Genomic DNA, 27,785 nt, shown 5'->3' on the forward strand with positions numbered 1-27,785 from the left:
TATATGGCTGCTGATTTTGCCGATGAGGAGTTTGTTAAAGAGGACGAGAACGATTATGATATTATAATTATAGGAGCAGGTTTATCTGGCCTTACATGCGCGTATCATATTCTGAGAAAGCAAACTGGGTTAGATGTATTAGTCATCGAGGCAAATAGTAAATAATTTTCTCAATCAACAAATATGTAAAGCAATACTTGAAATATTAAAAATTACATGCTATATTCAAATAATCGATACTATTTCAATTCTAAACTAACTCGATTTTGTATTTGAAATGTGAAATTTTTATCAAGCTGTTTCATCATTAACTCTTAAAGAAACGACTGAATGTGTCCATAATAATATTTTCCAAATTTAAAAAATTAATAAAGTTAGTAAAGTTAGAGACTAGAAACGCTATTATTATTTACAATGGCTACAACTACTGAAATTTCGATAATAACATCATAATAAAACAAAATTCAGTGGTGAATTTTTATCTCACCTTCGAGAGTTCAAATATGCAAATTATTCTTTCTAGAAAAGCTTTTATTTTAAAGCCATATCTTTTTATAGCAATATTATAAATATAATCATTATTATAAATATACTTATGATGCGTATTTAAAATCAGGTGAAGTAGGAGGTCGTATATTACAGAAAAGCTTTAACAATACCTATCACGCTAATTCTTTGCAAAAGCATGTAACTGATCTAGTGACAAAGTTAAATATAAAAATTGATCAAATATCTAATGCCGAGACGAGACAAAGAATATTGTACACGAATAATGCAGCTTTACAAATCTTGCCTAAATTCTATGGAGCTGAAGTTTACGACTTTCTTCAGACGGTAATATATGTTGTTATATTCATTACTTAAATGAATACATATCATGCTTAAAATTCAAAAATATTAGGCAATTAAATTATTTGTTGTTATTATTAAAAATATGGCATTATAATATAAAATATCTATTATTAGAAATAAGCAATTTATAAATATTTAAAATATTGAACGATTTAAATATTCAGTATTCAGTATCGTGTATTCTATCTCCTGACAAAAATAAGTATTTTATCCTATGGTTTTGGTAACGTGAAAATTTACTGCTATGTATTTTATCACATAGATGGAAGAGAATGCATTAAACCTTAAATTCTGTAATTATGCGGGGCATGAAGAAGCGAAGTATCTTGCTGAAACAAGCGTTGAACAATTACTACGTAAAATCGTTTATTTCTCGTATGCACGGTCACTATGTCGAGCATATATTTGCAGTACATGCGGTAAATTTATTTAAAACTCTTCACAAGAATTATTAAACATTTTTATTTTTTTATTTTATAGACACATATATATGTACATATTTTTTATATTAAAAAAAGATTTATTTATATCAAAATATTGATTTTATAGATGTACATCAGAAATATCTTTTATGTCAAATATTTTAAGAAGTATTCTTGCAGTCTTTAAATAATTTTTATATTTTTCGAAATAGTAAAACAAATAAGAGGAGGACAAAATTAATATTAGTGAAATGTGTATAGTATTAAATAATGATAAAACAAGTAATAGTTTTAAAAGAAAAATTAATAAAAACAATTCAACGAGGGTAAATTGATAAATCCTTGAAATTTTTCATAGCTATGCGAAACCTCAACGATATTTCAGCACTTTGGTTTCTTGTCATGTTGAATGGAGCATCGGGTCTTGTAAATCGATTAAAAATCATGATTGGTGACAGTAATCGCTATTTCGTACAAGTATACATGATAACCATAATTTCATAATTTCGTGAATATGAAATATTATACATATCTACTACATTTTAATAAAATTAAAATCTTGTCTCAGTTAATTGCATTTAATATCATATTATGTTTTTGTAGGACGGTATGTCTAAGATTACGCAAACATTGTTAAAATATATTTTACAACAGGATGGGGAAATAAGATACGTAGAGCCAGTTAATAAGGTTACACTTAGTGATGATCGAGCTTATGTATCGACGGGAAGAAATTACTTCAGGTAGTATACGTTTTAGTAATTCTATGTAACTTTTAATATCACACTGTGTACAAATTACAGCATTCATCGTAATTTTTCATTTCTCAACCTTTGTTTCAATTCTATTTCTTCAATCGTGTCTATAAAAATAGAAATTCGCATAAAAATTAATTACTAATCTGTGTTTCATAGATGCGAGTTCGTAGTTGTGGCAGTGCCTCCATCGGTGCAGAACACTATCATTATCGAACCGGCCCTCTCTCCGACAAATATTGAAACACTGTACGCACCAGCCGAAAATGTGTTTTTCAACTTGGTTTACAACAAACCGTCCTCAAGTTCTAATTCCGTAAAAGACATCGTAACCACTTGGGACACCAGTAATAATTTAAACATCATTTACGATGCAACTCATGGTAACGCGAAAGAACTTGTGCTCGCCGGTTTTCTTGCCGAACCTAATCTCACGCAGACACACAAGAAAGAGCTGTTTACCACGTTGTATGATTGTTACGAAACTTTCGAACCATCGACAATCTTACGATACAAAGAGTACGACCAATCACTGATAAACGATGAAATAAATCCCGGTTGCCCTATGAGTGTTTTGAAGCCCGTTTCCATTACGAATTTTACCAATCATACAGAAGCTTCTTATGAAAGGTGCGAGAATATTTTTAGCTGTCTGAATGATGAAAGATAAAGCATAATTTCGATTAGAAAATAACCGAGATCCAAAAATGAAATGTTGACATTAAAATTTTAAGTTCATTGATTTGGTGGTAAAAACTGGATTATCGTTTGAAAGTTTAATGCTTTATATATAGATGTCTGCATCTATTTTCTATGTACACGTATGTTTTTGATGAAACTCCAAAATCGAATTTATATTTCATTTACTATTCCTGTGAAATATTGCAAAATATTGTCAGGAGTAATTTAATTGCTATATAATTGTGCGTAAAGTTGATATTAATTTTGATAATCGAAAAATGTATTTTTGATAACAATCGTCTGTTTTGCAAGAATTTTCTTCGCTTCGAGCGAATACGCTGCCAATTGGCCAGGAACGATTGACGGTGCGATTCAAGTTGGTGAAAACACCGCTTACGAAATTTTATGGCGAATCAGACCTCAAGCACTTTCTTTCCCTGAATTGTCTAATATTGAGTACTTATTTTTAAGTTATACAAGTATACTTTCTATTATCACAGTAGACGTCATGACCGATTTACATAATATTGTACTATAATAATTAGCAGGATTTTTTATGTTTCTGTCATAAAAATGTCGCACCTTATTTTTATTTGTTTCAGTATTTTCTAAAATGTTTTATATTTAAAATATTAATTTAATTCTGCATGAACAATCTGAGACATTTATACGATCTGAGGCAAGTTTTAGTGATGAATTTTTCTTCGAAATAAATTTTTTAATCTTTTCAAAAATATCTTATGACTATTTAACTTAAAAATTGATTATGTAACATAGTCAAGACATTTTTAAAGTAACTCAATACTTTTTCATATTTTTCTAAAGCGTAAAACAAAATAAATAAAAAAGATTACATGAACAACTCTAGTTTATACTTGCCTAGAAAAATTAAAATATTAAAATAATAAACAATAAAATACTATATTTAAAATTATTAATTAATTATAAATAATTTTATTTATTATAAAAATGTGAATATTCGTCCACAGAATATCACGTTATATAAAAATTTTCTTTTATATTTTTCAGTAGTATGAATCAACAAAGCTTTGTTTGCTTTTTATGCATTTCGAGACAAATATAATTTAAAATCAAATAATTTTTTACCGTCTACTATCGTTTGATATATATTCCAATTTTTCCTTTTTTTCCAATTTCGCAGCAGTGCCAGAATTAGGATAAAGTCAAGGACACGTCAGCCACTTTCTCTAAAGGTGTGCATTTTACAGTATCTCGGAATATTTCTTCACGTCGCTGTACTTGTCTCATTCTTAAAAATCGCCTATGATTGAAGCAATTGTTATAAATATATAAATTATAGTTATATAATACTCGCAACAGAACTGTAAGTTTTAATAAAAATAAACTTTCAACGCAATTTTGTGATTTGTTAATTCGATTGAAGCACTAAACAAGTTATCCACATCTTTACGTTGGAAAATTTAATTACGAACAATCTAGAAACAGGTTTAATAAGCTCGTATTAAACATTATTATAATACATTACGTTCGTGTAGATACCTGCGTACATTACACATGCAAACACGTAAACATTGAATATGACCCTCAACAAGAACAAGAGATTTTGAATCGTACATATCAGAATAGTTTCATTACTCTTCCTGTTCATACATAGATAGTGCGGATTTCATCTGAAATGTACCATATTTTGTAAAAATTGCGTTGCAACTGTGTTATTTTAATCCTTTGTGAGTGACATTTTCCACTAATTCTTAAAGAATCGTTTCGTTCAAGGTAAACGTTTTCTTCGAACGTATCATAAAGTTCAATGTTATGTTACATTGATTTCTATCATTTCCTTCGTTTGATTAAAACAAAGTGAACGATTAATATAAACATTCAAATTTAATAATTTCAAACCATGTTCCAACTTGTTTCATTTAGACAAAAGATTTTATTTCTCTTTAATTATAATCATTTCATAATTTCAAGTGTTCTTTATATTTTACGTAAATAACATTTCCTCTAAACTCTAAAATAGTTAAGTTAATTATTATTACGTTCTAATGGTCGTATCAACGTACGCAATAGTTTACAAAAGTCTACGAGAACAAAGTAATATTTTATACTGTATCAAATGTTCCAATATTAAATATTGACATTGATAATTTTATTAAATACTGATAATGTCGTCTAAATGATCTACAGATCTATCAGTTTAATATGGTAATGTATTGTTTTGATCAGCAATTGGACATATTATTACCATTACAATGTCTCAAGAAGAAACAAGCGAAGATGAGACAGGATTACAGACACCATCGTTCCTTCGGAAAGGCTCTCGATGTAGCCGTACACCTGGTTTGTAAAATACAATATCTACATTTATCTATACTCTAAAAATCAACACGAATAATTCTTTTGTCAATTTAATTTGGAATCTCCGCTTCGTTATATCCACACATTTATATGTTGAAAATATCATAATCAATTTTTTTTGTCAATTTGATTTAATGTCTTCGCTTCATTATAATAATATCCACATATTTGTACGTTAAATAATTTTTTTGTTAATTTAATTTAAAACTTCCTTTTTTCCATAATAATCTCCGCATATTTACAGACCGTAAGTCTAAGTACAGTTCGTTCCTATCATTTTTTTTTCCTTTTTATCTTCAAAGTATTTGTGAGGTAATTCTCGAGTTTGCGAACGAAATTCTAATTTGACCCAAAATTAATTTTCATTTTTCACGGCTACGTAGTAATAATCAATAACACGCATTACGATCTCTGAAAATTGATTCGTTACAGGAACTCCATCATCAATTTCGAGTTCGATAATTCTCGGTCAAATCCCAGAAGAGGTACTCCGTGTTTGGTGTCAATTGCCAGAAGCAATACGTTTAGACCCTAGTCTGGCTGTTTTTCAGCGGGAATATGATCGAGTTATTCAAACTGCGGAAGGAAGGTTGAGATAATTCTTAAATGTATCCTATATAGGAAGAATAACACGAATAATGGCTACTTCGGCCATTAAAAAACATGTTCTATTAATAACGCATTAAAACGCAGACATAAACAACACGTTCCATTAAAACGCACCCATAAGACATACGTTCCATTAACAGTTGGCTGTGTTTTGATTACTGAATGATAATACGCGTCACTTCTCTCCATTTTTAGTATAAACATATATTTTGGCAAATTGAAAATGTTGCAGTAAAAACCAGTTCTAGTTTCCTAGTTGTATACAATAGTTCCCGTATTTCTAGTTACGCATACAACAATTGACGAAGATTTAAATATTTATAGAAACTTCTTAAAAATATATTGTATAAATAATAGGAAACATTTTGAAATTTCACCGTAATTAGACACGGCTGTCATGATTAAACGATTGGTAACATTTGAATCAAAACTGAAAGCACAGTAAAGAGAATAACTTAACACCGATAACGAGGAAAAATTGTCGATGCTTTAACTTTGTAAAGAAAAGTCATATATCATTCCACTTGGTCCCATAGACGCTCTACTTTGACAAAAATGTTTTTACATTATCAAATAGGGAAATAAAAGTACTTTTTGAAAATTGTAAAACTTCAAAATACGTTGGAACAATTGTTTCACGGCTAGATCCACCATGATTTCAGAGATTAAAGTATCCTTTTTAACTATCTTCGTAATTTTCAAAAATATCTAATTAGTTTATTTTGAAAACTTGTTTTGAACATTTCCAACGATGTTTATTCCAGATCTTCGGATGGAGTAAAGAAAGACTGTTTGGTAGTAAATATGTCTCTTGGGACACAGTCTGCATTGCTACAGAGGCAAGTGACACGAGATCTTTTCTTCAACGTTTAAATTATAGTTATAAAATATAATGCTTTAGTACGGTCTGGTTAAAATTTTTTTAAATAAAATGTGCATATATTTAAATTTAAAGATGCCCAATGTAATATATTCTTTGAATTATTTATTAGATGAAATAAATTTTTATTTATACTTTAATTTCTACAATAAAAAAAATGGATTTGCATAAACATCTACAATCTTTATAAAATAATATAATGTTTTCTCTGTTTTTCTATTGTACGTATACATCTTAGAATTTTGTCTTTTGAAATTGATAGAAATACATCAATATTTTTATTACGTTCTCTATGTATATCAGAATTGAAATGCACGCATTATAAATTAGTATATTGTTACATTATTAGAATACTATATATATATATATATATATATTATTTTTATTTAATGTTACACGTAGAAAGCAAAATAAAAAGAATGATGAAGATAAACAAGATACAAGTATTATACAAGAGATCCAGGAAATAAAACAAAGGCCTGTTTATCGTTACATTAAATTAATTTTATTATGTTGCTTCTGGCTAATATTTACTGTAAGTAATCATACAGATTACATTAAACAATAGTTGTATTAAGTTTTGTCTTGAAGAAGAAGTAATCAGTTCCAAAAATTAATTTTAATTTTAACAGTGAATGCGTAATTTAGAATACAAAAATGCTAAAAAAAAAGAAACAATATTATTAATTACATATTAATATTTTATATACTAAAAAAATATATAATATTTATCGTGTTTTTACTTTTTAGCTAATACTGATGATCAAGAGCGAGAAAATTGAAGAATTACATCAAATTTCAATACCTAGCGGACAAATAAAAAGTATCTTGTCTTTCACAATTTTAATTAATTATTTGAATGGTTAAAACGAGAGTTTTCAGAATATTGAATAGATCACACTTTCATATTATCGAACATTGAACAATGATTACCACTATTGAATTAATCTTTTATTATTTGTAGATTACAAAATGTTTGGTGACGTTTCTAACAAACACGTCAATCTAGTGGTAGAAGGATCATTACTTCCACCAATAAAACCAATAAAATACGAAAATGTATCTGATAAATATTTAATGATATGGTTAGAATTATTAGCTAACGAGACTGATAACAGTAATCAATTTTTATTTGGATCTGAACAAATTAAGGTAAATACATCTAAACTAATCATATTCTGTGCAAAAAATCCTTTTTTATTTTATTCAGGAATAGAGTTGTTCTTAAAATAAAAATTTCATATTTATCTTAATAAGTTCGTAAGAAAAAGAAAGTTTTTAAATTATACATATGTAGGAATCCCGGACAAGTCCCCAATTTGTAGGACTTTGGTAAAAGATGCTTGTTTATTTAAAGTTAAATAAGGAAAATTCGTTTAATAATGATTATAAAGTGACGTTTTACTCTATTTTTTCTTAATCGCTTTCATTCACACTCAATCTTCGCTCACTCAAGACTCACAGCTCTCTCTGTCTTCTCACTTTCACGACTCGCAACTCACTCTGTTTTGTCTGACTTTTCGAAACTCACTGCCTTCTTCATTTGCACAAAATTCGTCGTTCATACACACATACACACATCTGTACCCTTAATATCTTAATCGCTAGGCCTGAAGGGCTAGCCATAAACAATCCTAAGTCCCAGGCTTAACTTTCTCTACATGGCACACCTGGAGAAAGTTCTGGGCCCTTTCCCAAAATTTGCCCATCCTACACATATTAATACTTAAGGAAAGAAACTAATTCATTCTAATTCACGATTTTTCATATATGTAGAATATAACTAATATATGGGTTTTACCAATACTTCCGGAAAATCTGATAGATATTTTTCCTGGACAGAGGCATCAAAACAGTTTTAATTTAAATAATGTCACTAAAGAGTACGTATGATTTATTTTCATTTTTTAACTTTAAAATTACTTGTAGCCTTTGTTACCGAAATTTCTTTCTCATGTAGCTCATCAAATTTAATAATATCCAATGTTACTAAATGGTTCTGAATATTATATAAACATTTTATTTTACAGTACTTTAGAAAACGCCAACATAGTAATTAAGTTAAAAACAAATCTCGAATCCAGTTTTGCTATATCTATTAGTTATGATATATCATCAATAAACAAAGATGATGGCATAATGTATGCTGCGATAATTTTATTGGGATTATATATACTTATAATATTCGAGGTAATTAAGCTTGTGAATATTCAATCTTAATTCATGATAATTTATTTTAATTTATTATTTATGTAGTTTCAATGTATTTTAATTTAATTTAATTTTTAATGTAATTTGAATTATAGGTTGTACATAGGACTTTAGCAGCTATGTTAGCCTCAACTATGTCTATCGCAATATTAGCATTTTTAAATGAGGTAATCTGGAATAAAATAAAATTATTAGAAAACTTTTGCAAAAATGCATGAAAAATTCTCACTTGTTGTTTGCAGTTAAATCATAAATAGAATAATTTTTCAGAGACCAACTATGGATGAATTAATGTCTTGGATAGATGTTGATACGTTGCTATTATTATTCTCAATGATGATACTTGTCGGTATAATCGCTGAAACTGGTATATTTGACTGGCTAGCAGTCTATGCTTATAAGGTTTGTAATTTGTACATCTTTATTATTATTTCTTAATATATATTTATATTTCAAAACTAAAAATTAATCCTCCATAGTCTAATTCTTTCACATTCTGAACAAAATTCCATTCGTCAATTTTTCCAAATAAAAACCCCGAAAAGCCTTTTAATTGTTTTTAATTTTTATAATGCTTAATAATTTATTTTTTATAATTTCTGTAGATAACTGCAGGAAAGTTATGGCCACTCATAGGTACACTATGTTTCTTTACAACATTTATTTCATCATTCCTAGATAATGTTACAACAGTACTGTTAATGACACCAGTAACTATCAGATTATGCGAAGTAATGGAAATAAATCCGGTACCAATATTGACTGCGATGGTGATTTATTCTAATATCGGGGGAGCTCTGACGCCAGTAGGCGATCCACCCAATGTAATTATTGCATCGAATCACGATGTTATTAATAATGTGAGTATTGCTTCGGATACTGATTCATACAAATATTTCATTAAGAATTGAGTTAAATCAGTCTCATACCTGAATTAGAATTTATAAAATTAGAATTTTTATAAGCAATTTTAAACGTATAGTAGTATAAATTATATTAATTAATATCAATATTAGTAATTTTTTTATTTATATTAATGCTTTATGGTAGCAAAGATATTGTATTTATAAAAGAAATATGAAACTCATAATGTTATAAATATATTATATTTGGTTATAATGTTTAATTATTTGTTTTATTTATTTATTATTTTTAGTTTTAATTTAATCAATACTGCGAAGAATAAAATGTATCGAATTTGAATTAACAGTATTAAGGGCTTAATATTTTTCAATTATTATTCATATACATAATCATATATGTAATATTGTTAATTGTAGGGTATCGATTTTGGTACATTCACAATACATATGAGCATTGGTGTTGTACTGGTAATATTTATAGTCTTCGCTCAGTTGAAATTTATCTTTCGAGACATAAAAGTTCTTAAGTTCGCCGAACCACCAGATGTACAGGTACAGAGATTTTGTTCAAAATGATTGAATTATAATATTTAGTTAAAAAATAAAAATAAAGATTATTATATTTAATCAAAATTAGCTGAATATATGTAGGAATCTGTAGAGAAAAGTAGAAGTATATTTGCAGTTTAAATAACTCAATTTAATTCATACTAATTGTTGAATCAAACTTTTGGAAATTTTTCTATAAAGGAAGCATATTAGCAAAAGTGCTCACGTCGATTAAACATGTCAGAAATATCTAGTAAGGTTTCTCATCCCATCGTTTTAGGAATTAAGGCATGAAATTGCCATTTGGCAAAGAGCTGCGGCAAGTTTGTCGAGTTATAGCAAAGATGAAAATGTAGTCAGAGAAACTTTGCTAAAAAAAGTTCAACGATTACTCTCTCTATTAAAAAAGAAGCTAATAACAGGCAGTGGCACGTTGGAAAGTTATAAAACTACGCTCGATGAACTTCAAGAAAAAGTAAATATTAAATTATATCTTTCCATATTATTTTTGTCATCTAGTAATATTATAATTTGAACAATTCAATTCAATATGAGCTTTATTTTCATTTTATGTTGCAGTATCCTATTCGAGACAAATGGTTATTAGTGAAGTCCGGATTCACGTTAATCTTTGTGATCGCGCTATTCTTTTTGCATAGTTTCCCAAATCTGCATTTATCATTAGGTTGGACAGCTTTGTTAGGTGTTCTTTTATTATTAATTTTAGCTGATAGTGAGGATTTAGATGGTCTCATGGCGCGTGTAGAGTGGAGCACTTTATTATTTTTCGCTTCGTTGTTTATTCTTATGGAGGTACAAAATATAACTATTATTATTACCTTCAAAGCATTTATTATCATATTAGTAAAAAATTGTAAAAATAAAAAAGAATGCTTATATAATAAATTTTTTTAATATTAATATTTTGCTTTTTTATTTTTATAGAAACTGTATTTGTAATATTTCAAATGTTTATGTTAACTATTTAAAAAGATGATAAAAATTTTTATACAGGCTTTATCACGTTTGGGTTTAATCGCTTGGATAGGAAAACAGACGGAAAAAATAATCCTGTCTGTGAACGAGGAGTCGCGATTAGCAGTAGCGATATTACTGCTTTTATGGGTGTCGGCATTCGCAAGTGCATTTGTGGATAATGTGCCTTTGTCAACCATGATGATAAGAATCGTTACTGCTTTAGCACAAAATAATGAACTGAAATTACCATTGCAGCCTTTGGTATGGGCTTTAGCTTTCGGCGCTTGTATGGGAGGTAAAGATAATCTATTTAACACTATTAATTATTTTTGAAACTAATAGAAATATATATTATTACTATTATATTCTATTATAATTGTATAATTGGTAGAGAATGCAAGAAGTGCCTCAGTGATAAAAATCAATTACATTTAGAATAATCAAATATTTTTTATACGTACTAAAGTTATTGCAGTTATTGTTTACATTAAATATTAAAAAATTTAATATCTTTTCTTAATAGCTTCATTAATATAATTTAATTTCAGTTATGTTTTTTTAATATAGAGTACTAATATCTTTGAACGTCTTGAAGCCCTTCTTGCATCCGACTGTATAATTTATATCAGACTGCAGATTTATGAGTAACTTAAAAGTGTAAAAATACACAGCATATGGTATGGAAAAATATATAAAATATTCGAAATATAATAATAACAATATTCAAAGTATAGTAAATTGAAACAAATTTCTACTTGAATGTTTCCATAAAAATAAAAGTTTCTATCCGCGGTCTGCAGTTTAATTAATTATCTAATACATTCTATTGAAATAATTTTATCACTGTTGAAAAATCAGTATTTATATTTTAAGATAATTAAAATTGTCTTTGAATGAAACTATATTATTTATCTTTCCATTAGTACAAAATGTAAAAGAAATTGACTCATCGATCAAAATATCGATCTAACGATAGAATGTTCCGACAGTTATATTTTTCGCCACATTAATAGAAACCATTTTTAGTGATTTATGTAGTTGAATGGATGGAACTATTTGCAGGAAATGGAACTTTGATTGGAGCTACTGCTAACGTAGTTTGCGTAGGAGTTGCGGAGCAACATGGATATAAAATTTCTTTTATACAATTTTTCAAGTAAGTGCACTTCTATACAGTTTCTATTTAATTGAATGAAGTAAGAATTTAATTACGTACATTTTTAATAGAGTCTATTTAAGTGAAATTATTAATGTACATTCTCGGTTTTAAATAAAATACAATTCAACAAGATAAATTAAATCTTTCACTTTTAAAGAACATTTAGTTTTCTAGAAATTTTGTATCTTTTTTATTACATTTTTTTTTCAATAAATACGTACGACAATAATAATATGAATAATATATGTAATTTTGAAACAATTTCATAATACTTAAATATTATTGTCTTATGTCCGACAGCTTACATTATTTTGCAAATGTGCCATATACATACGTATTATAATTTAATATGATATCCATACTATTTCTTATTATTATATTATCAAATTATTTTCAGATGAAAATTTTACTTTACGATAGATGATAATAAATCGCACAATTGTACAAAATAACTATTAACTAATCCAATATTATATCAAGTATGGTATAATCAGTGAGAAATTTTGAATTCAGATCGAATAATAAATCGCGAATAAATTAAGCTCATTTTCACAAGAGCTTCTCGCTAATTCATTCTTCGTGTTATAATAATTTAATTAATTCGACAAATAATTTTCAATGTGTTCGTTTCAGGGTGGGGTTTCCAATTATGCTGACAAGTGCTGTGACAATAACCATGTACTTAATGATCGCTCACGTTATTTTCGATTGGAACGGATAATGTAATTATTACGATCTGTGCTTAATATTCTTATTCGTGAAAAATATCTAAATCATTCAAATTAAATTTGTCTAGTTTCGCAAATTTGATAAGCGCTGCTACAAGTGCAATAATGTAACACTGTATACATTTTCTTCGATTAATAAATAATTGTTTTATTATATTTTTCACTCAATTTCAGTATCTTCAATTGTAAAAATATATATTAGTGCATATGTAGTATATTAATATATTTAATGAATAAAATAGTTCTAATTATAACAACATTTTAATTATATAAAGTATGTAAAATATAATTACAGCTATAATACATGCAGCAAATAAATATTCTATACTATATGATCAATTATTAATTATATTATTAAATGTAGCCAAAAATATTTAAAAACTTCTATTAGAAAATTTAATTACACTATATTTATTTGAGTACACTAAATTGTAAAATAGCCTTTGTAATATTTATAGATACAGCATCTATTATTTCAAGTAGTAATAAATCATTAAATTTTTATTGAGTTCCTAAATAAAAATAGAATATTTTTAATCGTGTTTTAATATTTCGTAATCATACGTTTCATCATATTATTTTAATACAAAATTTATGCTTCCTCTAATTCAACCAGATCATGGATTATGAAGGAAAAGTTTGATACATATTCCAGTATTTAAATTCTAACGTTATATCAATTAATGAACAAAGTATATTAATTAATGAAAAATGCATTTTTATGTTTTTGCTTCAATTGTTTATTTTATTAATTTTTATATATACAAATGTAACTCTACGGTTCGAAAGATAAAAATATAATAAATTACAGAAATTATATAAGCTATTTCTTATATTTAAATCAAATTAGTCGTAAATAAACATAATTAAGTATATTATAATAAATTATGTCTTATAAACACGCATATTTTATTTTATATTATTACTTCTTTAAGTTTAATTGTTTAATTTTCCTATTTTAACTAGTTAGATATGAACAAGAAATTCATAAAAAATTAAACATTTTAAAACATGTGTATCTTTACTATATTTTGAAAATACCAACTTTGATTCTTATATTTTTTGACTTGTTGCTGAAGTAATAATATATGGAAAATAATCATGCTTACAATCAAAATATATAAGAAATATAAGGAACTTAATACATTAATATTTTTCTACAACTAGATATATTACTTAAATATAACTATTCAAATTTATAATTTTAACTATATGTTAAAATTAGAATTAACATTAATTACACAATACCTGTTAAGCAACATAAACGTAATACGTAAAACGCTTAATTTATAAATATTCTACATTACATCTAGAAAAATAGAATTATGACTATAAAAACGAAGCAAGTATACATAGGAATTAATGAAATATGTAATATTGATATAAAAGCGAAATCAAATATTTTATTTATATGAATTTTTAAATTTTATGCAAATGATATGGAGCTTACAGGTTTTTGTGTTTTCTTAAAGCTATCTATTGATCCTTAAAATTACATTTACTATCAAAATTAAAATATTTTACATATGACCGCTAATATTTTATATCATAAATAAAACAAATATATACGAAATTGTATACATACATGATTATTATTTATCTTTATGTCAATCACAATACTTTAATTATACATATTTCTTTAAAAAATAGCTAAATTAAAAAATTAACTAGATTTAATTAAAAATAACTAAAATATAGTAACGACAATGTCGTTTTTTTTTTCTTCTTAATTATAATAAACATAATATTTTTTTGTGATGTTTCAAAATCTTTTTTTCTAATTCTAATTTAAAGTTCAAAATTTTTTAGTGTAATTTGATTTTATGATTTCATAAAAATAGTGTCTTTGAAAGAAAATTAATTTTTACTTTAAATAAAGTTAATTTAAATTTCAAAAAAATTTTTAAATCAAAATTTAAATTAACAATTTTATTTTATCATGCGCAATTGCTAGAATTGCTAGAATTGCTTAAATACAATATAGAACACAAATTCTTTCAAAAACATCATTTTAATTACATTAATTTAAAGAAATGAAAAATTTGTTTAGAGTTATTACAATTTGTTCGAGCAATTATACAATTAAAATAATTTAAATCAATAAAAATATTAATCTAATTATAAGAATTATACCAAAAAATTAATGTTTCGTGGTATCTATAAAAAATTACAACTGTGCGTAAATAAATATGTATTATGCATTAAACAAAATAATATTACGTTTATAAAATGTTCAATTATGCTTTGTTATTCAAATAAAGATTTAGAAAAATCATATTAATATGCTGCGTACATATTTATTTACTTACTGATTTGATTATGTTTTTAAATTTTTTTTGTAGTTTTTTAAATATAAATATAAACTAATTGCATTTCATTCCAATTATTAAAATAATTTCATTAAATAATGAAATTATGTTATAATGCATTAGATATTTTATTAACTATTTATATATATATATATATATATATATATGTATGTATATATATATGTATATATATATATCATTCTAGATCTCGCAAAAAGTATTTACAATTGTAATCTAAAAAAATTAATTAATCACAGCAACAAATGGGACATATTTATTAGTTTTGCCGTCTGAATAAGTATTTCTTATATAGGTAAATATTTCTAAAAAACATAATTAGATTGTATGAAAAAAAATATCAAAGGAAATTTAATGTAGCATGTAAAACTTTTCGACTGAGTTCATAATAATTTATACACATTAAATATCTTTATATAAAGATATTACAATTTATAAGTTTTATGTAACAAAATATTTCAAATTTTTGTATTATTGAGAGATCTATGCCTTTCTGTTGTACAATTGACAAAATTGATTACAGTTTTCACAGTAGATACATAAGCATTATGTAAGCGATTATTTTGGCATAGTCGATTTGGTGAATCTTGGAATGCCGGAAGCAGCATACAAACTTCACATGAATATGTTCTGTTTGAAATATCTCTTATAAGAACTACCGCTTATAACGCCCCTTTATTAATTGCAGAGCTTTCGCCATCAACGGTGCTTTTGTTTTCTTTACTATACAACAATTAAGAGAAAATACGTTAAAATATTTTCAGACATTATTATTATTAAAAAAAGGAGCTAATTTTATAATGTATATATTAAATAATAATATTCTATATGTTTATTACTATGAAAAATAATAAATCCTTAAAAATTAAAAACTAATTTCAATATATAACATATTCATAATATTTTAAAAGATATGTTTAGAAGATATATTTAAAAGAGTAATGATTATATATAAAAATACTTACATGGTTTTACACGTTGTATAGGTGGTGGCGGAACAGAAATATTTGTAGCAGATTTTGATCCTCCACCATTAATTAATTTCTGTTTTATAGTAGACGTATTTTTAGGGGCAGAACTTGCAGTACCATATTTAGCTTGTTTTTTAAGAACATTTCTTGGAGGTTTAACAACATTATCTACATATGCAAGTTTAGTAGATCTTGCTGGTAGAGAGTTATCTATTGATTGTTTTATATTAGCTGTAAGCGTTTTCAATTTTGCTTCTCTTTCATCCAAACATCGCTATTGAATAAAACAGATATACATAAGATATAATAACAAATATAAAATGAAGTATTATTTATGAAATATTATAAGTAACACAAATTATTCATTTAAAATCTACCTACCATATACATTTCACGCCATGTTTCCATTTCTTCCCTTTCTTTATTTCTAAATTCGCGGTTGCAATGAAATTGCCATAATTTATCTGTATCTTCAATTAAATAAGGATTATGATGTTCCAACATAAATAATTGATCTGCTGTTGCACGTTCCAGAACAGGTTTTATTATATCAAAAGGAACACCACCAGTAAATTCAAGTGCTGTATATAATAAAATAAATATAAAGATATTTATTCTATAAAATGATTACTTTCATACGTTATTTAATAAATGATGCATATATAACTTACCATTATTCACAGGTAACTTACCATCAATATTCTCTATCAGTACCCTTGTACATACATCAAATAAAGTTGGTACTCTTGTAATACCAGACTTATTTCCTGAATATACTTTTGTCCTGTATAATTAAAATTAAAAAAATTAAAATTACAATAAAAAATCAATGTATATATATATATATATCTGCATAATAATATAAAACTTACCTTTGATTTTTAACATACATTGCATCAGTTAAAATTTTATCTTCTTCCTTCCGATGAACAGGATTGACATATGGCAGTGGTTTATAATTAGGACTAATTTCAGGCAATGTAGATGCCAAATCTACACTTAATGGTTCTAATTTTACATTTGTTGTTAAAAGAGATGGTGTCTGTAATAAAGAATGTACATTATGTTTATATTTATACTTAGAAAAATTGTTATTGTTTTTGGCTAAATATTCTAATTTAAACAATGCAAAATGTTATTAATTCTATAATATAAAGTACCTGTAAAGTATCACTTGTTGGTTCAGTTTTCACTACTGTCTTTTTGTTACTTGTGGTTGATTGTTCTCCTTTAAACATTTTTGCTGTGTTCGTACTTGGGGTATTGCTATTACGTTTTTTAGATGTTTGAGCCATTGTACACATACCCAATGCTTCTGCAAAAGTAGCTCCTAAACAGCAAAAAAACTTTTTTAAAAAATAATAATTTAAATTATAATATAAAAAAATTAATTTCTTAAAAAATGAATATCCATTGAAAGTTTTAAAAATTATAAAATAAATATAACAGTCAAAACTACATTACATAAAATGTAATTTATAAATTAATACAAAATATAAAGACATAATAGATTATAAGATAAATTACTAAAATTAAAAAAGTGTATTTAAAATTAAAATAATATAATTATAAAAATAATTATATATAATTATATATAATTATAAAAAAACAAACTAACTAAAATGCAAAATGAAATAACATACTGAATGTATCCCAGCCATCGCAGAGCAAGAAATGGCACTTTATATAAAAGTAAATAAAAAATAAAGAATGAAATAAAACTGAGGCTTCATTTTTATAAGAAAAACAATTTTAATATATTTATGCGAGTTGTTTGATCATATTTGTATTTATAAACATAAAATTGTCATAAACTCCTGACCTTCAAAATAGTCGTTAAATTAATAAAATTAATTTTAAAAATAATATTTACAATACAATTTCAATTTCTTACAATTTAAAGTATTCCTACAATTTCAAACAAATACAAAATGAACAAAATGATAATTGTACATTGAACAATAAATAATATAGCAATAACACTATTGTTTATATATATTCATAAATATTAACACGAACAAAGACAAAAAGCGATTAATTTAAAGTTAATATGCATATATCTAACAGATTTTCAAAATTTTTTTTGAAGCTTCACATAAAAAAATTTTATGCTATAGTTTCAATTTATTTTATTATATTTCAATTTATTATACTTCAATTTCGCATAAGAAATTAAAAATTCTGCTCGATTATATCACGATGGCTGAAATAGTCTGAATAGTAATTATGTATTATAATTGCAATGATTGCTACAATAAAATATAATTATGTATCCATTAATATTGATCTTAATACCGAAAATACTAAGTTATTTAATTAAAAATACACTATTCATATATAAGAATGTAAAAATAAGAATGTAATAAAAAATTTAATTTATTCAATACTTTTAAATTTAAGGAGTATACAAATAATATAATCATCTTTTTTAGTAATATTAAATAAAAACATTATTTTACATTTATAAATAATATGTTCATAAACTAACCAGAGTGGCAATCTATTCCTTCATCACCATTTATTTCTTGCTTTATTATTTTTACCAAATCCTTTGATTCTTTTGATCCATGTTTGGAATACTTTGAATCTCTATTACTCTTACTTTCATGTTTGCTTTTTCCTTCCTTATGATCTTTTTTTCTGCTTTTCTCTTTGCTTTTATCATGGTGCTTATCACCAGAGGAACTGCTGTGATGTTTAGATTCCAAAGATTCCTTACTAGAATGCTGATCACTTCGTTTGGTTTCATCTTTACTATGATTTGTTTGTATCTCAGTTTTATATTTATGTTTGTCTCCACTATCTTTTAGTTTACTATTGGAAGAATCAGTTCGACATTTACTAGAGCTATTCTTTAATCTCTCATGAGAATCTTTCTTTTCGACGTGTTTAATTTCATTTTTATTTAATGCATCTTTTTCTTTGCACTCTTCTTTTATTTTAACTGAATTTAATACGGAAATACTATTATGTTTTTCAAAAGTAGAAGACATATGAGATTTAGTTTCATCATTCTCACTATCTGAATGTTTTCTTCGTTTACAATCCTTCTTCATATGTGAATCATCATGTTTTCGTTTTTTGTAAGTCTCCTCATTACTTTTGGATAATTGACTATTATCCACAGATTTATTAGAATGTTTTTCTCTGTTACTATTATGTTTAGAACTAGAAGTTTCATCTTTTTTAGAGAGACTTTTAGTATCCTTTGAAGATCTTCTATCACTTCTTGATTCATGTCTATGACTATCTTTAGTTTTATCGTGTTTTTTATGTTTTTCTAAATCACTATTTGAATTTTTAGCAATATCATTATTACTTCTTGGCTGAGATTCAATAGATTTCAATTTAGATTCATGTTTCGAAGTACATTTATTGTTATGTGATGTGTATAATACTTCATTCTTTTCTGACTTATACTTATGTGCATGTTTTCCACTTCCTTCACTTCTAAAAGATATGTGCATATATATTAAATGCATATATATTTAAAAAAAAAAATATATATATATATGAATATTTATTTGTTAGAAAGAAAAAAAATATTATTAGAAATTTGAAATTATAAGAAATATCTTTTTCTTGTATCTTGTAAAATAAATTATTGTATTTTATTTTAATATTTAACTACTGCATGTTACAATATTTGTATATATTAAAATTATATAGATTGTATATTAAAATTATATAGATTGTATATTAAAATTATATAGATTGTATATTAAAATTATATAGATTGTATATTAAAATTATATAGATTGTATATTAAAATTATATAGATTGTATATTAAAATTATATAGATTGTATATTAAAATTATATAAAAATTATATATTATAAAAAATCCATTTCGTATATTAAAATTATATGAAGATCATATTAAAATAATATCAAAAAAAATTCTGTAAAATATCATACCCAGCAGGATTTTCTTCTAGTTTTGAAGATTCAAGGTCATTATAGCTCTCAGGTGCATCAGGAACACAAGCTTCATCCTCATCTTCACCGCTAGTTCCTTCACTAGTGACCATTGCTTTCCATTTTGCAACAAGAGCTCTAGCAGCATCACCTATACCACCATCATACTTTCTTAAAGCATTCACAGTACGTCCTACGCCAGTTTCCTGGAGATGCTGTACCGTTACTGGCAAATTGCATAATTTTGAAATACAATGAAGTACCTGTAATACAAAATGATGACAATATATGAATACAATTTTTATTATTACAATACTATAAATATATATAAATATCAAAATTGATGTATGTAAAAATCATATATGTTTTTCAAACAATTGATTTTAGAATAAACCAAAATGAAAGATGAAATAAATATTACAAAAATTTATTTTTATTTATAGACGGGCATATGTATTTTTTTTATATTTTATAATACGTAAAATTTTTATAACGTGAAATTTTTCACAACACTGTAAAACTTGGATATTATCACAATTGTGTTTGGAGTTTATTTTGAGGTTATACCTAACGACATTAATAAAACTGTATTAATGCTATGATGCTGTAACTTTTAAAAATATAAAAACTAATAGAATAATACATACTCTATCCTCATCATCATCGCACTTTTCAATATTTCGTTGATAGTGTTTAATTCTATCTATTACCGACATCATTACGGCTACCAGATGCTCACTACTGAATAGCTTCGTGGTCGTGAACAGACTAACGTGAGAACTAGATGGCGAAAGTTTAAGCACCGTTATGGCTGCTTGTAAAGTAGCAAACTTCATACTATAAATTATATTTATGTTTTTTCGGACTATAAATTATATTTATGATTTATTAGTACTATAAATTATATTTATGAATTATAATTATAAATTATATTTCCTTAATATTATATTATAATTATATTATTATAATATAATATAATTAAATTATAATATTATAATATAATTAAATTATAATATTATAATAATATTAAATTATAATTATATTATAATTATAAATTATATTTCCTAATAAATTATTATATCCTTAAATTATTATAATTATATATCTTGATTATCTTAAAATAATTGAAAGTCCTATTGTATATGATGTAAGTTAAATATTATTGGTCACTTTTACAATGTTGAATAGGACAAATAAATATTAAATAAAAATTAATATCACGAAACTAAAAATGAAATTAAACTTAATAGAAATACACGTATATAATAGATTTGATGCATAATTATATCATTTAGTTTTTTATAATTACGCACTCAAAGAAATTTCCGTACGCATATAAATTAAAGTGATTTTAAAAATTAAAAAAATTGAAGAAAGAGATACAGATAATTTGGTACTGATTAAATTCAATTATTCTTCAGAAATACGATTTTATAATTACGTAGTAACTGAAGTTAGTTACGAAAAATTTATGATGTATAGAAACCACGCTCAAAGAGATTTTACGTTTTATTGTTATTCATTGTATATCATTGTGATATGAAAATTAATAGTTAAATTTAATAATATAAAATATAATATATGATAGAATGAATTGTAATATATTAAAATTCTTTTCCTTTTCTTAATTTAAATCAAATTGCAAACAATATTTAAAATATAAAATATTTTATCACAAATATAAAATATTTTTATCTGTTGAACCACAGTACTATACATACATATATAAGTAGACCTCGCATATAATGTATTTTTTTGGCCTACGACTGAAGAGTCTCAAGACACCTTTACCATTTTCGTATCACATACTGTTGTGTCAATTCAGGCAAGTTTTGTATTGCAAAAATCAAAAATATGGATAGTTTGCCAGATTTATTTCGAGAATTATTCATTGAATTGAAGTACTACTTCATCAGTGATGTAATACAACGATTTAAAACAGAGATTGATAAAAACTGAGACGAAAAATTTCGTATATATTTAACTATTAACATCTATTTAAAAGTATTAGAAAAAATTTATTGAAATATGATATTTTTATATACAATATAATTAGATATGATGTTTTTTTATTTACAAATTTGTAAATTCACAATTTAAATGAATTATCTTTATCCCGTAAATTCGATTTTATCAAAGTTTGAACTTATCAATAAAATATTTTCACAAATATTGTTTGCAATAAAGAAACACATTATATATTGTAAATTATTTCTTGCAAAATTCATCCGTTTCGAAATTTCGAAGTCAAATTTATTTTTTTGATACCATACATATTTTCTTTTTTATACAAATACAATTATTTATTACAATTATTTATTAGGACGAACTCACTGAGTTGCATTTTCGTTGCATTTCTGTGGACTAACGTTACATCTACATCGAAAATTATTGAATTTAGATTATCTCAACAGAATTATAAGTTAAAAACCGTGCAAACGTAGTTTCACTTTGTAAAAAATGTGGAAATTACAGTATTTATTGTTGCCTTAAATTAATAGAGGCTATGAAACAATAAAACTGTAAAATTACTGAATAGAAAAAATGTTTTTGAAAGTATTGACAAAGAATATTATCTGCTGTGCATCACTGAAAGTTGAGCAGCAAAATGATCATTATAAGTTAAACCTTCATCGTGGGCACATCGATTAAACTTTTGATGTGAATTTTTAAACAATATTTCTGAGTATGTTCTGGAACAAAACATGCTATTCGGACAAGTAAACGACAGTTACGACAGCCATAGCTCACTCCAACATTTAGCAAGGAATTTTATTGACGGTCAAGGTAATAACCATGCCGACTTTCCTAATTTCCCTGTCGTCCCTTTTAATTGCACTCTTAATTGCACCCTTAATTGCACCCTTAATTGCACCCTTAATTGCATTCTTTTGTATTGAAGAAAGGACTAGAAAAGATCGGCATTAGCGAAACATAGGAAAGAGCCTCTAGGACACCTTTGTCCGATGTATGCAGGGAGTCTGGTATTACCACCTAAATAAGCACAGGTACGCAGGTCAAGCAAAACAAATTCCTCAGGATCATACTTAACAAAGGAGCACCTCATTACAGACTACATCATCTTACAAACGTCCCATCAATCAACCAATACATACAAAAGTTACTCGTTAGAGCCTACAACAGTGACCACATCAATCCACTCATTAGTAAAACGGGCAACTACAACATTAAAGACATCCCTCTTCGTATCAAGGTCAAACTTCCGGAACATTCGAGCAACAACCTAAACATCTTACAACAAATAACACATACAACCAACCTTAAGGACATAATATTTCAAGGAACCAGCAGGTTGTCTGAAACTTTTCCTGCAAACGATACCCAAAACACTACAACCTACTCATAAAAATATGTCCTAACTAACAATAATCAATCTTAATGCACAGTTGAACCCAAGGCAAATACAAATCTCGCCGACATCAAGATTACAAAAAAAAAAAAAAAATAAAAAACGATATTAGCCCATCTCATACAGCAGACAGTACACAGCATCAGTTACACAGTCGTCATTCAACCTTATATATAGTTGTTAAATATAAGTGTTTAACCTATATTCGCATTCCATCATCTAAACCCTCTCTCCAACGGAAATAAAAAACCAAACGAGAGAACTATCGGCACTTCACGGACGACATACATACCGTTGTGCCCAGACAGAATATTCCAATTGTTTAAACGTTATCTAATATTTCTAATAATTTATTTGTAACAATTAAACAATAAATTCTTCTCTATAACATTTCTAAGTACTATTTAAAATTTTTAATCAATCACTTGTAGTAATCAAGCCACTAATACATTTCTAAGAAATTTTAATTAACTGTTTCATTAACGAATTATTTTAATTACTTTTTATGATTATTTAATTATTTTCATTATCATCATGATTATCTAAACTTGAATACGAGCTCAATTGCCATGACTTGTATCGTAGTCGTACAAGATATACTATGATAGTTACCATTCTTTAATAATTACCATAATATACGTTATATTTCTGCATATAGAAATATAATATTCTGTACATAGATAATATTAGTCTAACAATACTATTGCTATTTAAATATTATTAGATACTTTCAATATTTCTCTTTGAATCTATAATTAGAAAAATAATTTAGTCTATTACTATTAATTTGTTAAACAAGAATATTTATTCAATATCTAAAATTAGTCACTAGATTGATCAAACAATTATGTCTTATTTTACAAACATCTTTCCTCTTTCCAACAAATTACTTAAATTCAATACAAATCGTGACTCATGTGATAAATATATAAAACAATACTGATTTACATTATTGAGACCCGAGCGTAGTCACCTCCACGTGGTGGGTCTTGGTAATTGATATCGCTTTACAAATATTAAAGTTTGTAAAACGACATCAAGCTAAGAACTACGCAACCTACAGTTCAGTTTAGATCATGAAAACTTTTTTATTTTCTTCAAATCACGATCTAAACTGGTCTGTAGGAACAATTAGTTGATATGTAGGGGACGTGTGTGATTGTCAAAAGGCCCTTATGGCCTTGATCGTGCAGTCTCCAGTTAAACAATAAACTTCCAGATCATTCGATCGGCAAAAGACACAAAGGGAGTCGGGGGCAGAGTTGGGCATTATTCGAATAAAATTTTATTTGAAATATTTTCTTTATTTGAAATAATGTAAAAAAAGAGTCCTTTTTTTCACAATTCTGATTTAATTAATAAATTTGGTTTATTTAATACAATTTTTTGTTCGAACATTTTGTTTGTTAGCCTGTTTGCTTTAGGCGAGTTTATTATTCTGAAAATGAAAACAAACGCTCTACTGGAGCAGAAGATGGAGTGTTACATTTCAAAAATATTTTTGATTATGGGATATGCGTTCAGAGATATATAATCATTTCTATTATCAGTAAAATGGACTTCAGTTGAGTAGGGGGAAGAGTGTAGTCGTGTTTTCCGGAGAAAAGAGGGATTATAAAGTCACAGTAAGGCAGGTAATGCTAATCTAGGTAAGGCGATTCAAACGAGAAAGAGCAGAGAAGAGTTGGGAACGAGAAGTCGAAAAAGAAAGTGGGGCCAAATATAAAGAAGACGAGGATATTCAAGAGGAAAAAGTAGAAGTTAGAAAAAAAGAGGTAGAAAGATATGGCGACAAAAGCGACATCTAGTAGAAATAAGGGGACGATGGAGAAATTTGTAGTCTAAGGATAGACAGAAAGGAGAGACATCATGTGAGAGCGGAGACGAAAGGGAATCGGTAAAGAAGGAAATGACGAATGATTTGAAAGGAGAATTGAAAAAAATGTTTAAAGAATTTCTAAGAAAAATAGAGAAGCTATCTTCTATTGTTCATATAAAAATTATATTAATAAGAATATTGTTAATAACAAAATTAAGATTATATAGAAGTTATTACATAATAATTATACATGGATATATTTCTTCAGGATTATTTTATTTAGTTAATTTATAATTTATTAATTTAATTTATAATCAAACTAATAGACGATTAATTTTTATTAATAAAGGAATAATTAATTTTATTCCTTCATTGATAATAATATGATTTATATTATGTTTTTGTAATGTTGGATCACCATTTTCTTTAAATTTAATTAGAGAAATTATATTATTAATAAATTTAATTTCTTGATTTAAATATTTATTCTTAATTTTAATAATTTATTGTTTATTATCTTTTATTTATTCATTATATTTATTTAGATTTATTATACATGGAAAAATTTTTATAAATTTTAAAATTTATAATTGTAAATTAATAAATTATTTAAGATTATTAATTCATTTAATTCCAATATATTATTCCAATATATTATTAATTCATTTAATTCAAATATATTATTTTTAAATTTAATAATTTATTTAAATAGTTTAATAAAAATATTGAATTGTGATTTCAAAGATATATTATACATATTTTAAATTATTATTAAAATATTGGTTTATATTATTATTATTTAGTTTAATCATATTATTTTTTAGTATATATTTTTTATTATTTAATTATGAATTAATTTTAGAATGAAATATTGTAAGATTAAATTCAATAAAAATAAATATGTTTTTAATTTTTAATTATAAAACTTTATTATTTACATTTTTAGTTATATTTATTTCTTCAATAATTTATATATATAGAGAATTAATTATATAAATTTAAATAATTTTTTATTAAAACGATTTTATTATTAAATAATGTTATTTTTATTGTCTATAATTATATTAATTTTAAGTTCTAATATATTAACTGTTATATTAGGATGAGATGGATTAGGATTAATTTCATATTGTTTAATTTTATTATAATAAATTAAATTCATTTAATTCAGGTATAGTAACAAATAATTTTAAATCGTTTAGGTGATAGAGGTTTATTAATAATTATTTCTTTTTTAATAATATTTGGTAGATGAAATTTGATTATTTATAAAATAGATAATTTATTAATATTTATATTAATAATAATAATTTTTAAAAAAAGAGCACAATTTCCATTTTTTGTTTGATTACCAATATCAATAATAGCTCCGATTCCAGTTTCATCTTAAAAATGAAATGCTTCTCTATTTTTCTTAAGAATTCAGAGAAGCATCTGAAAAATGAAATGAGCGAAGAAAGGAAAATATGGCGAGAAGAATGGGATAGAGGAAGAAAGAAGGATAGGAAAGAGAGGGAAGAATGGAAAATGGAAAGAATGCAGCTGTAAGGAAGGAGATGGAAGAGAGAGCGGGGAAGAGGGAGGGAAGAATGAAGTAGATGGAGGAGAGAGAGGAAGGGAGAGAGAAAAGAATAAACGTGCTGGAGGAGAGAGAGAGAAAGTAGAAGAAGTAACATAGTGATAAAAGGGGCAAAATGGAAAGAGGCAGGAGCGCAGGAAGTAAACGAATTTCTGAAAGAAAACTTGAAATTAGATGTAGAAATTGAAGAATCATGGAAAGTAAGAAAGGACAAAGGAGTGGAAACGGTAGTGGTGAAATTAAAAGAGTGAATGAGCAAATAATGACCAGGAAGAAAAACTCGAAAACAGGAATATACATAGATAATGACCTAAGAAGAAAAGAAAGAGAAATATAAGGGAAATTAAGGAAACTGGCAGGTGAGAAGAGAACAGAAGGAAAGAAGACTACAGTAGAATATAAGAAAATAGGAATAGACAAAAAATGGTATATTTGGAATGAAAGAAAAGAAACCCTAGAAGAAGTGATTGAGAAGGACAAGTACTGACGGAGAGAAGAGGAAAAAGGCCGTCCTGCTGTTCCCCTGCTACCTGTGTCTTTCCAAAAAATTTTGAATGTGAATATCTCCGGAACGAGATGGAATTTCTGGCTGAAAATTCTAGTTTTGCATCAGGAGTATATAAGGTTCGAAGTGGTGGCGCTACAAAGCCGGCCATCCAGCAGTTTTCCTGTTATCTAGGTTTTTCGAAAAATTTTTGAACGTGAACATCTCCTGAACGAGATGGAATTTCTGGCTGAAAATTCTAGTTTTGTATCAGGAGTATATAAGGTTCGA

The 27,785-nt window shown here is 25.8% G+C and overlaps 2 protein-coding genes across 5 annotated transcripts; one reads left to right on the top strand and one right to left on the bottom strand.

Annotated features, from left to right (window-relative positions):
* The first annotated feature begins 4,372 nt into the window (after positions 1-4,372).
* On the top strand, positions 4,373-13,154 carry LOC122533453 (P protein). The gene is made up of 18 exons (XM_043663169.1): positions 4,373-4,465; positions 4,919-5,032; positions 5,483-5,639; positions 6,424-6,498; positions 6,942-7,074; positions 7,290-7,362; positions 7,504-7,691; positions 8,316-8,422; positions 8,570-8,729; positions 8,846-8,917; positions 9,021-9,152; positions 9,356-9,610; positions 10,031-10,165; positions 10,443-10,637; positions 10,742-10,975; positions 11,177-11,435; positions 12,203-12,296; positions 12,933-13,154. The coding sequence occupies exons 2-18, from the start codon at positions 4,945-4,947 to the stop codon at positions 13,018-13,020; spliced, it is 2,445 nt and encodes an 814-aa protein (XP_043519104.1). The 5' UTR covers positions 4,373-4,465; positions 4,919-4,944; the 3' UTR covers positions 13,021-13,154.
* Positions 13,155-15,560: 2,406 nt separating this feature from the next.
* On the bottom strand, positions 15,561-21,005 carry LOC122533451 (transcription elongation factor B polypeptide 3). Of its 4 annotated transcripts, none has more exons than XM_043663163.1 (9): positions 20,890-21,005; positions 20,243-20,505; positions 18,814-19,772; positions 17,486-17,655; positions 17,198-17,367; positions 16,997-17,109; positions 16,707-16,906; positions 16,320-16,599; positions 15,561-16,077 (listed from the first exon to the last, which is right to left on the bottom strand). In XM_043663163.1, the coding sequence occupies exons 1-9, from the start codon at positions 20,959-20,961 to the stop codon at positions 16,010-16,012; spliced, it is 2,295 nt and encodes a 764-aa protein (XP_043519098.1). In that variant the 5' UTR covers positions 20,962-21,005; the 3' UTR covers positions 15,561-16,009. The 4 variants fall into 4 exon arrangements, with proteins under 4 accessions (XP_043519098.1, XP_043519097.1, XP_043519100.1 ...); XM_043663162.1 differs by having other exon boundaries at positions 18,814-19,775; XM_043663165.1 differs by having other exon boundaries at positions 15,562-16,077; positions 17,018-17,109; positions 18,814-19,775.
* Between the last annotated feature and the right edge of the window lie 6,780 nt (positions 21,006-27,785).

Source organism: Frieseomelitta varia, unplaced genomic scaffold, assembly GCF_011392965.1.
Source record: "Frieseomelitta varia isolate USP_RPSP 00005682 unplaced genomic scaffold, Fvar_1.2 scaffold_530, whole genome shotgun sequence".
In the NCBI taxonomy this organism is placed as follows: Eukaryota; Metazoa; Arthropoda; class Insecta; order Hymenoptera; family Apidae; genus Frieseomelitta; species Frieseomelitta varia.

Excerpts from the sequence above, each read along its gene's own strand:
- LOC122533453 (XM_043663169.1), top strand. The coding sequence starts at position 4,945 with ATGTCTCAAGAAGAAACAAGCGAAGATGAGACAGGATTACAGACACCA. Across the intron at positions 7,692-8,315 it reads TTGGATCTGAACAAATTAAG|AATATAACTAATATATGGGT; the intron begins GTAAATACATCT and ends TCATATATGTAG. Across the intron at positions 10,976-11,176 it reads CGTTGTTTATTCTTATGGAG|GCTTTATCACGTTTGGGTTT; the intron begins GTACAAAATATA and ends ATTTTTATACAG.
- LOC122533451 (XM_043663162.1), bottom strand. The coding sequence starts at position 20,961 with ATGATGTCGGTAATAGATAGAATTAAACACTATCAACGAAATATTGAA. Across the intron at positions 19,776-20,242 it reads CTAGAAGAAAATCCTGCTGG|AAGTGAAGGAAGTGGAAAAC; the intron begins GTATGATATTTT and ends CATATCTTTTAG. Across the intron at positions 17,656-18,813 it reads AGGAATAGATTGCCACTCTG|GAGCTACTTTTGCAGAAGCA; the intron begins GTTAGTTTATGA and ends TTTGCTGTTTAG.